At 32.0% G+C, this 13,536-nt stretch overlaps 2 protein-coding genes across 2 annotated transcripts; one reads left to right on the plus strand and one right to left on the minus strand.

Moving 5' to 3' along the window:
* Nucleotides 1-49: 49 nt before the first annotated feature.
* LOC129000675 (uncharacterized) lies at nucleotides 50-6,555 on the minus strand. Its single transcript, XM_054427637.1, has 5 exons — nucleotides 6,233-6,555; nucleotides 5,064-5,210; nucleotides 3,068-3,314; nucleotides 1,820-2,092; nucleotides 50-112 (listed from the first exon to the last, which is right to left on the minus strand). The coding sequence occupies exons 1-5, from the start codon at nucleotides 6,505-6,507 to the stop codon at nucleotides 50-52; spliced, it is 1,005 nt and encodes a 334-aa protein (XP_054283612.1). The 5' UTR covers nucleotides 6,508-6,555.
* Nucleotides 6,556-10,761: 4,206 nt separating this feature from the next.
* LOC129001545 (uncharacterized) lies at nucleotides 10,762-13,284 on the plus strand. Its single transcript, XM_054428873.1, has 4 exons — nucleotides 10,762-10,914; nucleotides 11,626-11,687; nucleotides 12,005-12,115; nucleotides 12,428-13,284. Exons 1-4 carry the CDS (start codon nucleotides 10,800-10,802, stop codon nucleotides 13,127-13,129), a joined length of 990 nt encoding a protein of 329 aa, XP_054284848.1. The 5' UTR covers nucleotides 10,762-10,799; the 3' UTR covers nucleotides 13,130-13,284.
* The last annotated feature ends 252 nt before the right edge of the window (nucleotides 13,285-13,536 follow it).

Here is a 13,536-nt window from a genome sequence, read left to right on the forward strand (position 1 = left end):
AATATTCAATGAATGGAATATTTTAACGTTCTGTTTTGATATTGACTACTTAGTAGTCAAAACTAGTCAACGGAAGTTCGACTGAGGACTTGTGGACTTCAAGGTACGTAACCTGTTATATAAAGAAGAGGTGGCATATGGCATTTAAAGTTAATAAAAAAAAAAAAACATTCTGTATACATATTTCTTTTTTGAACTCCATATTAGGCCTAAGTAATCAGTTGAGAACATAAAGGTTTGGGTGGAAATAATCTAAAAGTGAGGTTGAAGACCTCTTGACTGAAATTTGTTGTTGTTAACCATATTATTGATTTTCTTAAGGCATTTGCGTTACACACGTGTTGTCATCTTTAGTTTTATTTTTATAGCTTACTAGTTGTTACTCAAGGGCTTGACCCCGTTTGACTTCATAAGTATTAATAAAACTATTGATTGGTTAAGTTAAGCTGAAATAAATAAAACAGAATATAGTAATAAAAACAAATAATCACACCTGATTTTATTTAATAAGGTAATAAATTGAAATAATAACAAACAAATAAGTACAGCTGAGGTATTTTAACATTAAGTATGTGGAAAGTTCCCTTTAGAAAGGAATTACGACCTTAAAGGGCAATTTATGAAATAATGGATAGTTTTGCGCAAGGTTTCTCGTCATAACAAACATTTCATTTTAAGTATATAGTTTATGGGGGTGTGACTTGTAGTTTTCTCAAAAGTACATGGGTACTTTGGGATTTATATTACGGATTATGATAACTTTTTTTAGACTCTACGATCATGTTCAAGACTCGCCAAATACCTTTTTTTTATAGTTTAAGTTCAGAGAACTTCAAATGCTTTTGTGCCAATATATTGTGTATGTATGATAGTATATTAGTTGTAAGTTAGCTTTAGTTGTTTTTAGATGTTTGTTTATTATTTAAAACCCCATTAAAGGTTCATTTGTTGTGAAAGTAGGGATTTAATACCCAAAAACCCTTTTTTTAAATGATTATTTTGCTTGATCTCAATTGTCAACACAATTATGTAGCTCTAAAACCTCCTTATAAAGTAGAAATTTGTTGGTGAACTAATATAGTTAAATGCAATAATATTACTGTAGCAAAATCTATATACATAATTTTAGAGTTGAAGAAATAGATTTAGTCTTATTCTCAGGAATAATGTTGGGATTTATTATTTAGAAGTAATTAAAACTATACAGATTTAAATTGGGATATTATTAAGATTCCCAAGTGTTTGGACGGTGCAAATTAGTCTCTATTTTATACATAATATTTTTTCCTTTTTCTGCTAACTTATTAATTTTAGGGAGTGTCGTTTGTTATGTCCGCTTAATTTAAAATAATTTTTGACTTTGTTATGAAAAGACTGTTGTTTTGTTAATAAATTGTTTTGTGTTTTCAATTGGTTTTGTGTTTTTATCACCTTAACTTGGATAAAAATAATATTTATTGATTGAAACGTTTAGTTTAACTATACAGTTGTGTTATAAACTCTACAGTACTACTAATGATACCACAGACACAAAATCATTTCTTATAATATATTTATTAAATCTCAAAGCAAAAAGTAAAAAGATAAACAATCACACTTTAACGATATTCAGCTCCTCATTTTGGCCCAAAATATTAATCCTCTTAAGTGATGCTTCATCAATAACCAATTCTTTTAACTCCCGAAAGTCCTGAATATTCACATTTGACACATTGCCCAAGAAAGCAATATTTAAATGTTTTAACTTTTTAGCCTTTGTTAACGTTTGTGCAATACCCTGAAGACTCACACCCTTACATCCTTGTAAACTAAAAACCACCAAGTTCGGACAAGATTGGACCACGTCGCAACACTCTTTGTCTCTTAAGGAATCACATTTTTCAAGCCTCAAACTCTCAATTTTCATTCCAAACTCATTGTTTATGAAAAGAGAAACATGAAAATCATCTTTGTTCAGGCCATGAGTTGGACCTTCAATACTTAAATGCTTTAACTTCCTCAACTGGTGAGGAATTTGATTCAAAACCGATTTACTTAGATTCAATGCATTGTTGAGTTTAAGATCAACCAGTTTGATGCAGCTGAGGATTTCCTGAAAATTAATTTAAACAATTAGAACCATACACATACATAAAATCTCATTTTATAGACTACAAGAATTATATCTATTTAATCAATCAAATGTTAACATTTAACCTTCAATAATACAGCTATTATCATGAATTCAAAATTTGTCAATGGAGCTGTCAAGTTTAACCTAGTATTTCAGTAAATTTCACCTGGGGCGAGTTCAAACAAACCATAACTTTGATATAAACTTGATTTTTCCAAAAGCAGAGGGTTTCAGTGTCAAAGAGTGATTTGGTGACTGGTGAGACCATAATTAGTTTTGGTAAATACCTGCATTTATGCGATCCTGTTTCGTTTGTAGCTGAGTTGCTACCGGTTTCAACTCACATATATGAGTCATCTTCAGGCTATTAAAGATGTCTTCTCGCTTCATTCAGAGGTCGTCAATTGATAATAAATAAATAAACAAAACACAAACACGTGAAATAGGAACATTTAGGATTAAAAAATACTAAAACGGTAGGCCTGTAGGACACAACGTGGGCGAGAGTTATGTCTAGACTGTCGGTTAGGATCAACAACGTGGTCAGTGATGATGTTGTGCCTGTATTTCCCAATCAACTGATAGTTTCATTCACAACTGTACCTAGCTCCAGTATCTTAATTGCATGTCGTATGTAATTAGTTAGGAACAAAATCTTGTCGTTGATGATGTTTTGGCTGTCTAATTTAACAGCCATATGGCTTCCGAATTCTGTGTTTCTATTTAATCGGTTGTTTGATAGGTGCAGGATTTTTATATTACTATATTCGATATTATTGCAGTGTGGTTGAGAGAAACCAGATGTTCAACCTTTTTTTTTTTAATTAGTCAAGAATGTTTTATTTAAGATAATTTTAAGAGTTCCCTTTCAAAATAAATCCTCATATATTGTTTTCAAAATCTGAATTTCTTATAAACTTCCTATTGAATATCTGAAACGCAACTAAACCTTACATTGTAAACCTTGCCCCCTACTCCTCCCATATCTAAATGCAGAAGGACAAGTCGTGGACTCATCATTCTTATGAGGTGAACAAACTCCTCATCTGTTATCTTGGGCCTCTCACATCTCCTGGAGAGTTTGAACTCTGTTATATGACTGTTGTGGACCAACCTCATCAGGTCTTCCATGGTTATAAACTCATTGAGGCTCAGATCAATGCTGGTAATGTTCGGAAGTGTTGCTAGCAGTTCAAAAAGCCTGTAAAAGTTGATTTTGTAAATGCGCGGTTAATGCAATTTTTGTTTATGTAAAAATTGAGAGGTATTAAAATGTAACTCAATCAGGCATGACTACATTTTATTCATATTATATTGAACACAATTTATTTTGAATTAAAATTATTCCATCCCTCAATACGTTTCTGTACTTACATAAAACTTGGAAACATAAGGTACATCACATTCCATAAGAAAAACATGGGCTAGTTTATTTTATAGGAATGTGCAAATAAACATCAGCATTAATTGATACCTCATCTTAAAAGATATTAGGGGAAGGTCGGGTAGTATCGGACACTTAAGCTTTTTTTCCATTTTCTAATTAGTGATAAGAGAAATCATTATTTACTATGCATTACATTAAAGTTTGGAATGCTATTTATATACACAATCAATACAATATTTCTTGTAGGAATGCATATATCAATTTTCCACGCTTTTTCCAACCCTTACATTTGGGCCCCTCTGATTTTTGGAGGGTAATATTGGACAGGGTTAAGTACAACTACTTTTAGGTAAAATACAAAAACTTGCAGCCTGAATACTAACTTTTATCGTTACAAATTATTTCAACACTATAAAAAGCTTAACTTTAAGTATAAAAAATGAGTTTTACAATAAAAGTTTTTTTACAATAAAAATGGTCTCCTTGATCTTTGCTAAAACCAGACGCTCGTTGCAGGCTGGTTGATTCTGCCATCCTTATCCTCAAGTCTGTATGCCTCCTCATAAACAAATCTTTACCTGGTTTTGTTTTTCTTCTAGTCTTAATCTTTAAAGCTTTAGCGTACAGGTAAACAAGATTTAAAAATCCGTCATTACCCTAAGGCATTAGCTGGCTATCTAGAGACCTAAAATGATCGTACAAAATCTGTTCTTGGTCGTCAGTAAATGTCCTTTTCAAGTGTAAGCTACCAAATTCTTGTTTAATTTGTATCTCCTGTCTTTGTGATGGTGACTTAATTCTGTCCCCCAAAGAGCTCTTTGGAACAGCAAACCTTGTCTTATTGTTAATTTATTCAATAAAACTTGGTCGATTGCTTGTTTCACATTAGACTCATCCCATTTATGCCGTATTTTTCCCATTTTCCAACACCTAAAAATATTTAACGGGAGGTTATTATCGATCACGTTAAGTTGTTTTAACATTATTTCAATAATTTATAACCTAATCATTCTGTCCGATACTACCCGACGCGAGCTTGTCCGATACTACCCGACCAACATGGTCCGCCATTTTGACCACCACTTCTGTACTAACCAAACTAAACTAACCATTCGCCTACAAAACAAAGTACAACCCCTTTACTATCAAATAATGATGTTTAAACATAAAATTACTTTCTCAGTTTAGCACACTGATGTCCTAAACATAAGTACGGGCACAGAAATTATAACAAAAAACTAAAAAATTGTCACAGCACCGACGTTTACTGAGGCATGAAACTCGTAATGGCGCTCACGTAGTCTTTCTCCTTGTTGCTTCTGCTGATGTCCTATTCAGTGCTGCCTCTAGCGGAAAAAGCTCGAAACAGCGTTTGTCCGATACTACCCGCTGTCCGATACTACACGACTTTCCCCTATTGATTTCCTGACTTTATTAGGCTCCTTTAACCAACTAACCTTTTTCATTTCCAAAAAGGATCTATGGATATGGGCTCATTTTTTGTTAACATTTTGTCTGCACTAATATATCACTTATATTACAAATACAATGTAGTACACTCACAGGTGTGACCTGAACTTAGTGTTGAACAATTCTATGGTGTTCAACTGCGGTAGCGACCACAGAATGTTGATGAGAACGTCTTCAGGAATTATATCACCATTCGATGAACATTCTTTTAAAATAAGTTTTTCAATGTTTCTGTTGCACCTGCAAACCCCAAACAAGCTTTAAATAACTGTGGCATGTTTCATCCACTATAAAATGTTTTGGGAAATAAACAAGGATACTGTCATAACAGTGGAATCAACATAAGACCTTTAAATAGTGTTTTCTTTTAGATTTAGTTGGTTAAGTTCTCTCACCAAAACACAACTTAGAGAAAAATTACATTCCTATGTACTTTTTTTGTAAGCTGTACCAAAATTTCTTGGGTTTCATACACATCTGAATGTTTCTGTCATACAAGAGGCAACACAAAACTCATTCTTCATGACTAGCTTAATAATATGTTTGTTTACCTATCAGGACTAAACAACTTTATTTTCTGATCTAACACAACATTAATTAGGTGGTATGTAAATTGCATCTTCAGCCTTCAGTGGACTTTCTTAAAAATGCTAACTACACCCCCTATTTCTTGTACTCATTGTACCAAGTGTGACAAAAATGAAGCCTCAAAATATCAAAATATATGTAATCATACTTGCACATATATAGAACAAAAAAATGTTATTTTTAGCATTTTTCCTCTTTCTAAAAGGAACAAGTAACCGTTGTCTTTAGCAAGCTAGACGCTTTGTTTTTCTGTCTCGTAAAACATGTTTGCCTTTGTTATTAGTTCCTGAATGTTTGACACATTTAGTTAGCACTAGTTTTTTCACTGATATCAAATCAAATCAATCAATCTTTATTCCAAGACAAAAAATCATACAATGCTGTATAGGCTATTTGGTCTTTTAACTGACAATTTAAGTAAAAATACAAATATCCTGAATCAGTCTAGGTGATTGTGTAACAATAGGTTATTGTGAACAATTTCCCTTTAAACCTCTTCTTCTGATTCAACAACAAAGATGAAGCCATGCCAACTTGCATTGGTTAATCTTTAGATTATTTTTGTTATCCCATTTTTAGAATTAAATTTCAATGAATTGACACTGAACATAGCCATAGATTAATGACATAATGGTTGGTAACTAGCACTATTTGCTAAATAAGTAAATTCTTACCTGCTAATTTGCCTTAATATCGGAACAGAGTTGTGACAGGAAACCAAAGTAACTGAATCTAACAAGGGAGAGTTGGAAAGCACAAAACATATATCTTTAGCGGACACAGATTCTCCTTCAAAGTAGGCATTCTTCACATGCAGCGAGTGAGAAGAAGCCAATTTCCACTTTTCACACACAAACGGAACGTTATTGCACAAGTCTTTCTCATCTACGTATGAAAATATTCTACTCAATAATGGGGAAGGAAAGTTTTGAATGTGTTTCTTATTCATGGTGAGTATGTAGATAAGTTACTGTTGTAATTTTATGTTTACACTATTATTTTTACAGTTTGACAAACAGCTGGGTCAGTACACCTATCCATTTGACTATATTGATAGCATAGACAAACAGAATTAAATATTGATATTAAAGTTGTCAGGGTTTTAACATAGACTAACCAACGTTTTAATCAAAGTCGCTGTGGTTTACATGATCCACCAACAGATTGTGCTGATGTAAATTACTGATTTCTGTAGAATACACACTTTTTCACCAAGTCAAACTGATGGAACCACTTATTGTGATCTATATCAAATTATCACCCATCAAATATTTCAGCAAAAAAAAAAAATAGTAATATTAAGTAGTATCTTTTATTACTAGTGCATTCTATGACTGGCTCACACAACTATTTTTTTTATAAGAAATTGGAAACATCTGATTCATAGATGAGATGTCTACTTTATTATCCAATATTCAATCTCTATACTCTTTGGTTTTTCATGTAGTCTTAACTCCAAAAGTATCGCTACTTAAAAGTACTAACAAATACTGATAGAATGTGAAAATCTATAGCTGAGTGAAAGTTTAAAAACGTACGTTTTCAGGAAAAGCACTTTGCAAATTCTTTTCCCCTTTTTTCAAAACTTTTATTATTATTTCTATTTCATTAACATTTGAAGTTTCATAAAATGTCCATGGTAACGCAATATCTTTGGTAGTTTCTTTTTAAAAGAGCATCTTTAGTGGAAAAACACAAAATCCTGTCACGACCATAACGGATGTTTAAATGAATATTAAAAATAGTTAATATTATTTTTATAACTATGTTTTGCTATAAACCTATTTACTTTTATGACCATTATACAATAAAAAGGTCACTGAGCTTTTGGTATATTTGGTTTTTCTGGGGAAAAAAAAAAACTCAAAAAATTGAAAAAAAGCCAATAAAATCTTTTTAAGTTTGTATAACTCCGAAAAAACTTACCTGAGACCCGAAAAATCGTTATGTTTGTATAGAGGTGTGCTTCTTTTGTGTATAAAACATTGAAATATGACGATATTTTAATTTTTGAATTTTTTATGATAGAAATCATAAACGTGATGGTCAGGGACAAGCGGTACGGTCGTGAATTGTCTGGAATAATCTATATCTTTCTAAACAATCCTTCAATTATCCTGTTAGTTATAATAAAAATATGTGTTTCAATTGAACTAAACTGTTCAATTTACAATTATATTAATGTCACGACCAAACACACTATAATCCATAAGGCTGGATTGGTCGTGAAAAAACCCGCGATGGTCGTGAAACTTTGGTCGTGAAATTACGTGTTATTTGACTCTGTTCTGGTGGTAACCCTGCACCTCATGTTCGAGGATACAAAGTGGACTTCTAGGTTAATCTAGAAATTGAAATATCTTATAAACAAAAATTAACACCATGTCTACTTCATCGAATGACTACATACGGTCATGGACACACCAAAATTACATAAAACACAATCTTTCCTTTATTAATCTTGTAATTCCTCCTTTCAACTCGAAACGACCGGCACTACAATCCTGACATACACCCCGAACTAGTCTCTAAAACCAACTGACTTTATCGACGCCAGGCTTGCCACTGTCGTGCTCCAAAGTTGAAAATTTTTCCCAAATGGTCGTGCCGCCAAATCGAGGGACAGACTTATTTTGTCATGGTAGTCGGTTTTTAATGACAATAAAATTATAATATGCTCCTTTTTTGTAAGTTTAATAACCATTGATGACATAAAAATATGGCTTTATATATTTCGGCATGAATAATTAGTCTAAAAACAGCATGAAAGTTGGAAAATGCACCCTAGGGACACGTCATGGTCGTGAATTTCAAGACTTTAAAAATACAAAAAAAATACCTAGAACCTATTTAAAAACCAAATAAATGTGTGTAACATGTTGCCCCCGTCCTAAAAAATATTATTATTATTATTACTTGGTACAGTACATATACAATGAATTTATATAATACAAAACTGCATAAGCCTTAAAAAAGGCTTGTCCGCAGCGTTTCTTATAATACTATTGTCTTTTCCATCTTTATCTTGATCCTGAGTCAGTGTGAACTATTACTGTACAGAAACTTTAGAAAAATAAATTAAATTCAAAAATAAGAACAAGTGTAAATGCAAGGAATATTCTTAAAATTATTTAACATGAGTATATACTTTCAGATAACAAACATTCAACAAACAAATAAATATCTAACAAGGAATAATAACACCTGAAACGAACTTTATAACATACAATAAAACAGGAACAGGAACTATAACACATTAATTATAAACTATTAAAACACATAATAATAAACTACAAATCCAGTATCTAAAATATATATTTATATATATTTAGGCCAGGGACATGAAAACATACGTTTTTAAATTTTCACTCAGCTACAACTTGCTTGGTATACTAAGAATAGTCATGCTTATTTTAAATGGGTCATCTTCATCTTCTTATAGACAGATGAACACCCTATTAATTTAAACTTACAAAACCTTGAAAAAACCAACCTTATAAACAAGACCTTGAAGTAACCCTTTAAACCCTTAACCCCTTAAACCCCTTAAAGTAAAAGGCCAGGGACATGAAAACATACGTTTTTAAATTTTCACTCAGCTACAACTTGCTTGGTATACTAAGAATAGTCATGCTTATTTTAAATGGGTCATCTTCATCTTCTTATAGACAGATGAACACCCTATTAATTTAAACTTACAAAACCTTGAAAAAACCAACCTTATAAACAAGACCTTGAAGTAACCCTTTAAGTCTTATGTTAAAGTCATACCCAGCATTAGAACTAAAAAGAAAAAAATCAGTTTACAACAAAGTGTGCTCCTATAAAAAAATCTTTCTCATCAACTTTAATCATGCCATAAAAAAATAGAGTAACTTGTTGTAAAATTAAGTATATTTTATGTCGCTGTACATGATTACGTGGAAAGTTAACTGTAAGAATAATTTAATAGCACACAAGGAGTGGCTCATTCAAATGTTCTTGGAGTAGAAAAAACCCAGCTGGTCAATAAAGATAGATGTTTATTTCACAATCTAAAATCAATCGTAATCCAGATATTGAAGAATTTCTTGCTTCACAAGACCCACATGGTTTTCAAACAATGTGTTTGTATATGTACATAAATAAAAACAAATCATAAGCATGAAATATTTTAGTATTGGTTAGTTAAGCATTTAAGATTATTTGGTTATTTTATAAAAATGTTGAAGGTTTTGTCAGTTATTTCTGTGATGATTATGGGTTTTCTTTGTGTGTTCTATTACATGTATCCAAGTGTTTTCAAGAAATATAACAAAAAACTGGTTAATACAGGAAGTAAGAATATGTTATCTATCTATCTATTAATAGGCAAGCACAGTGCTCGATTTGTAAAAAATGAGGTTTTGGAACTGTAACCTATTTAATTTTATTTGTAACTATTTATGCCAATATTTTTATCTTTCTGAAACAGAGGTACTGAAACTCCGTTCGGTCGCATTCCCAGATTCTTTATTCACAGAGATAACTAGTAACACGTGTGTTGTTTTCCAATCAACTGTTCGTTTTGGGAATAGCAAATATTTGTTTTCTTTGATGTGTGCAAAAATACTGACAACGAAGGGGAAAACACAAATACGAATGTTTCTGCTTGCCAAATAGACAAACAACTATCCACTACTCGCGATTCGGCCAGTCGCTGCTCGGTGCTTTGCTTGGCGAATGGCGCATGTCTAGAGCCACCTTCAGATATTTTTAGTTGAGTTTTCGACCACTGGACGACCTGTTGTATTCATTAATCTTAGCTTTCTTTTAAGATTTTGTACACCTTACACATTTTCTGCTAACTTGTTTTCAGTCAAGATGGTTTGAAGGACTCATTTAATACAGTGAAACGGTTTTTCTCTCAAAGGAATTAATGTTTTGTGGTATTTATAATTACCATCATCCATAATATTAAAAGTATACTTGGATTTGATAGTGGTAATCTCAAAACTATTTGATACAAAACTGCATATTATTCTAATTTATTGGAAGGTAGATTACTTGCTCAAAGTAGCCTTTTAAATGTTGTTGTTTGGAGAATGACCAGGTCGAGTTGTTGATCAGTTTGCTTTTAAAATATACAGTACTAACAAATACAGCTCAAATAATAAAATTAAACTCTTGTTTTAGCCTATGACAAATTATTAACAAACTATTAATTTTTATCTTCCAGTTTGGGGAACAATTGAAATTGTTCAAGAAAAACCAATTGGCAATATGAAAAACATCTTTCATTCCCAAATCTTGTGGCAAATTCTGGAAAACCTCTGCGGTTTCGTTACTGGAGTTCTCTTCTGTGGTCTGATTGGACGATCATTTAGCAATACACATTGTGAGTTCTTACTTTTGTTTGGAGTAATTTACAATTTTAAACATACTTGGCTTCTGGATCACATCTTTTGCAAATAAAAAGGTTAAAATGCTTGTGCACTGTCAGTGATCCTTTTTTAAATCTTCGACCAAGGTTTCAAACCAAGTGGTTGGAAAAATCCTCTTCATCCTTGGGGAAGAAGAGAAATAGGCCCTGGTAGAAGTGGAAGAGTCGTCAAATATATTTAACACTTAGAAAAACACATTTAACAAAAATGTGGCCAAATTGTAATAGGTACTGAAAATCAATCACATGGTGTAGCTTGTAGGCAGGTTGAAAATGAACCTTTAGGTTTGAAACCTTGGTCACAGACTATAAAACGGATCATTGACAATAAACCAGGCACTTTATCTTTTAATTTACTATTTGAACAGAAATCATAAAAAGAAATGTTAACTCTCTGAATCCATGGCTATAGAGATGAATAATCTTTACTTGCAGTAGTTGACTTTATTCACTTATTATTGTTGATTGGCCTATTAGAAGAATAAATTCAGCATACATTCCATTCGCACAGTACTAAATGGTCTAGCTATACAAAAGAAAATTGAATTTACTAAAATAATAACAGGAAGAAAAAAACAATCCCTTTGTAATCTTTGACATGAAGAATTGTAATTAGCTTCCAATAAAGTAAGAACTAAAAACAATAAATTGTGTTTCTTGTTTCAGTGACATCAATGGAAAATTCATTGAAAGAAAGTACTAAACGGCTTCATGAGCTTCAACAGCAGGTGAGTGAATATACAACACAAGAATAATACTGTAGTTTATAATTATAATAAGTAGAGAACTTAAACAAGAATATGTTTTAGCTTTCAGCGTTATTAAATCCAAATCATAACAGATAAATCATTCCTTTAGAGTAGGCCTACGTATTTTTTTAAATTTTTGATACCTTTGTAAAATGAAATACCAATACTCTTTATTATAAAAAAGTTCTTGGATAATTGTTTATCTTAAGTACAAATAGGCATTTCACATAAAGTAATTTAATTTTCAGGGATAGTGTGTTTCCCAGCTACTTTTCATCAATTGTTCTGCCTTTCAGGTAGCCAACCTTAGAGAAAAGTTACTTACACAAGAAAGCCTGGATACTGCGATTTTAGCTGAGGAAAGCCAACTTCTATTGACACATGAGGAAGTTACACACATGAGTCAGGTAATGTTTTTAAACTTCCAGTAATGTAAGTCAATTTTCTTTTTTGGATAGTATCAGTCAGTGAAAACAGGCTGAATAATTAATAGTAGCATGATAGTAGTAATCTAAAAAAGTGCCAAGGAAAATGAAAATATTGGACAACACTTTTTTACTTTAATGTAATACATTAGTGAACATTCATACCACCCCTTGGACTACAGGACTTGAGTAGGAGTCAGAACTTGTAGGAATGATTGTAATGCACCATCAAAATATTAGGTTTAACAACCCTATTCAATGAAATGAAATGGCTTACTTATTTATTATTTACAGCCCAGTGATGCATACTGCCAACAAGATAAATATCAAAGATTGGTGAATCGAGTAGTAGAAGAAATCATTAAACTTGACATTGATGGATCCAAATTTGAAAGATTGTTGGAAAAACTTATTAAATTATTAGAAATATTGTCAGAGACAAAAATGACTAAGGAAAATCTGAACTTTTTTCTTAGTTTGTTACCGACACAGAAAAGTGAAGAAATAAATAATCAGATGGAGTGGGGAAAGGATGATATTAGAACTGAAAATAAAACAAATACTATGGAAAATGAAAATACATCTTTGGATAATGAGGTAAAGTCAGTAACTTGTAGTCCTGAAGACACAGAAGTAATTCATTCACAATGTGAAAAAAGCAGAAGCATTTCTTACGAATTACATCCAAGCGAGTCGACGGACAATTCCTCCAGTCTGATTTCTTTGACGGCCGGCGCAGGCGAGTGCGAGGAAACATATCATGCTCGGATTGTACCGATCAGCCAAATACCAAAGTTCCATGAACTTCGGAAAGGACAAAAACCAAGAGCACAGACTCCGACGGCTTACGATGAAAAAAATCCTGTTTCTTCAAAAAATACTAACCAAATTAGTGACAGAACATTGGGGACTCAACAAACTACTCCGAGGGTAATATCTTCTCCGATTGAGTTGCGAACGGCTGGCAGGGGTGGTAGAAGAATACAAAGAAGTTGAAACAATCCATTCTGATATTGTTATTGTCTTTACCAACATTTTTAACACAATTTAAATAACTGAGTAAATTTTGAAATATTTTGGTAAATAACCTCAATATAATTGAGAAATTTGTTGATTAAAATTTTGATTATTAATTAAATTTTTTATTATAATTAGCTGTTTACTTATTTCAAGGTCAAAAACCTTTCAAATTCATAGATTGGCTTCTACGGCAATGTCAACTTGTCAAATGTTGATCTTGGGATATTCTGGATATTCCTGCACAGTCAAACTGGTGAAATTAAATTATGTAGGCCTACTGACGTTTTTGATGACAGCAATTCATCTTTGGGTCAAACTATTATTCAACTGTTGAATTGTATACACTGGACATTTAACAATGAGATCATCTCCCAAACTCTATA

The sequence above is a fragment of the Macrosteles quadrilineatus genome, unplaced genomic scaffold, assembly GCF_028750875.1.
Source record: "Macrosteles quadrilineatus isolate MER2022 unplaced genomic scaffold, UCM_ALF_1.0 Scaffold_8__2_contigs__length_117827958, whole genome shotgun sequence".
Classification (NCBI taxonomy): Eukaryota; Metazoa; Arthropoda; class Insecta; order Hemiptera; family Cicadellidae; genus Macrosteles; species Macrosteles quadrilineatus.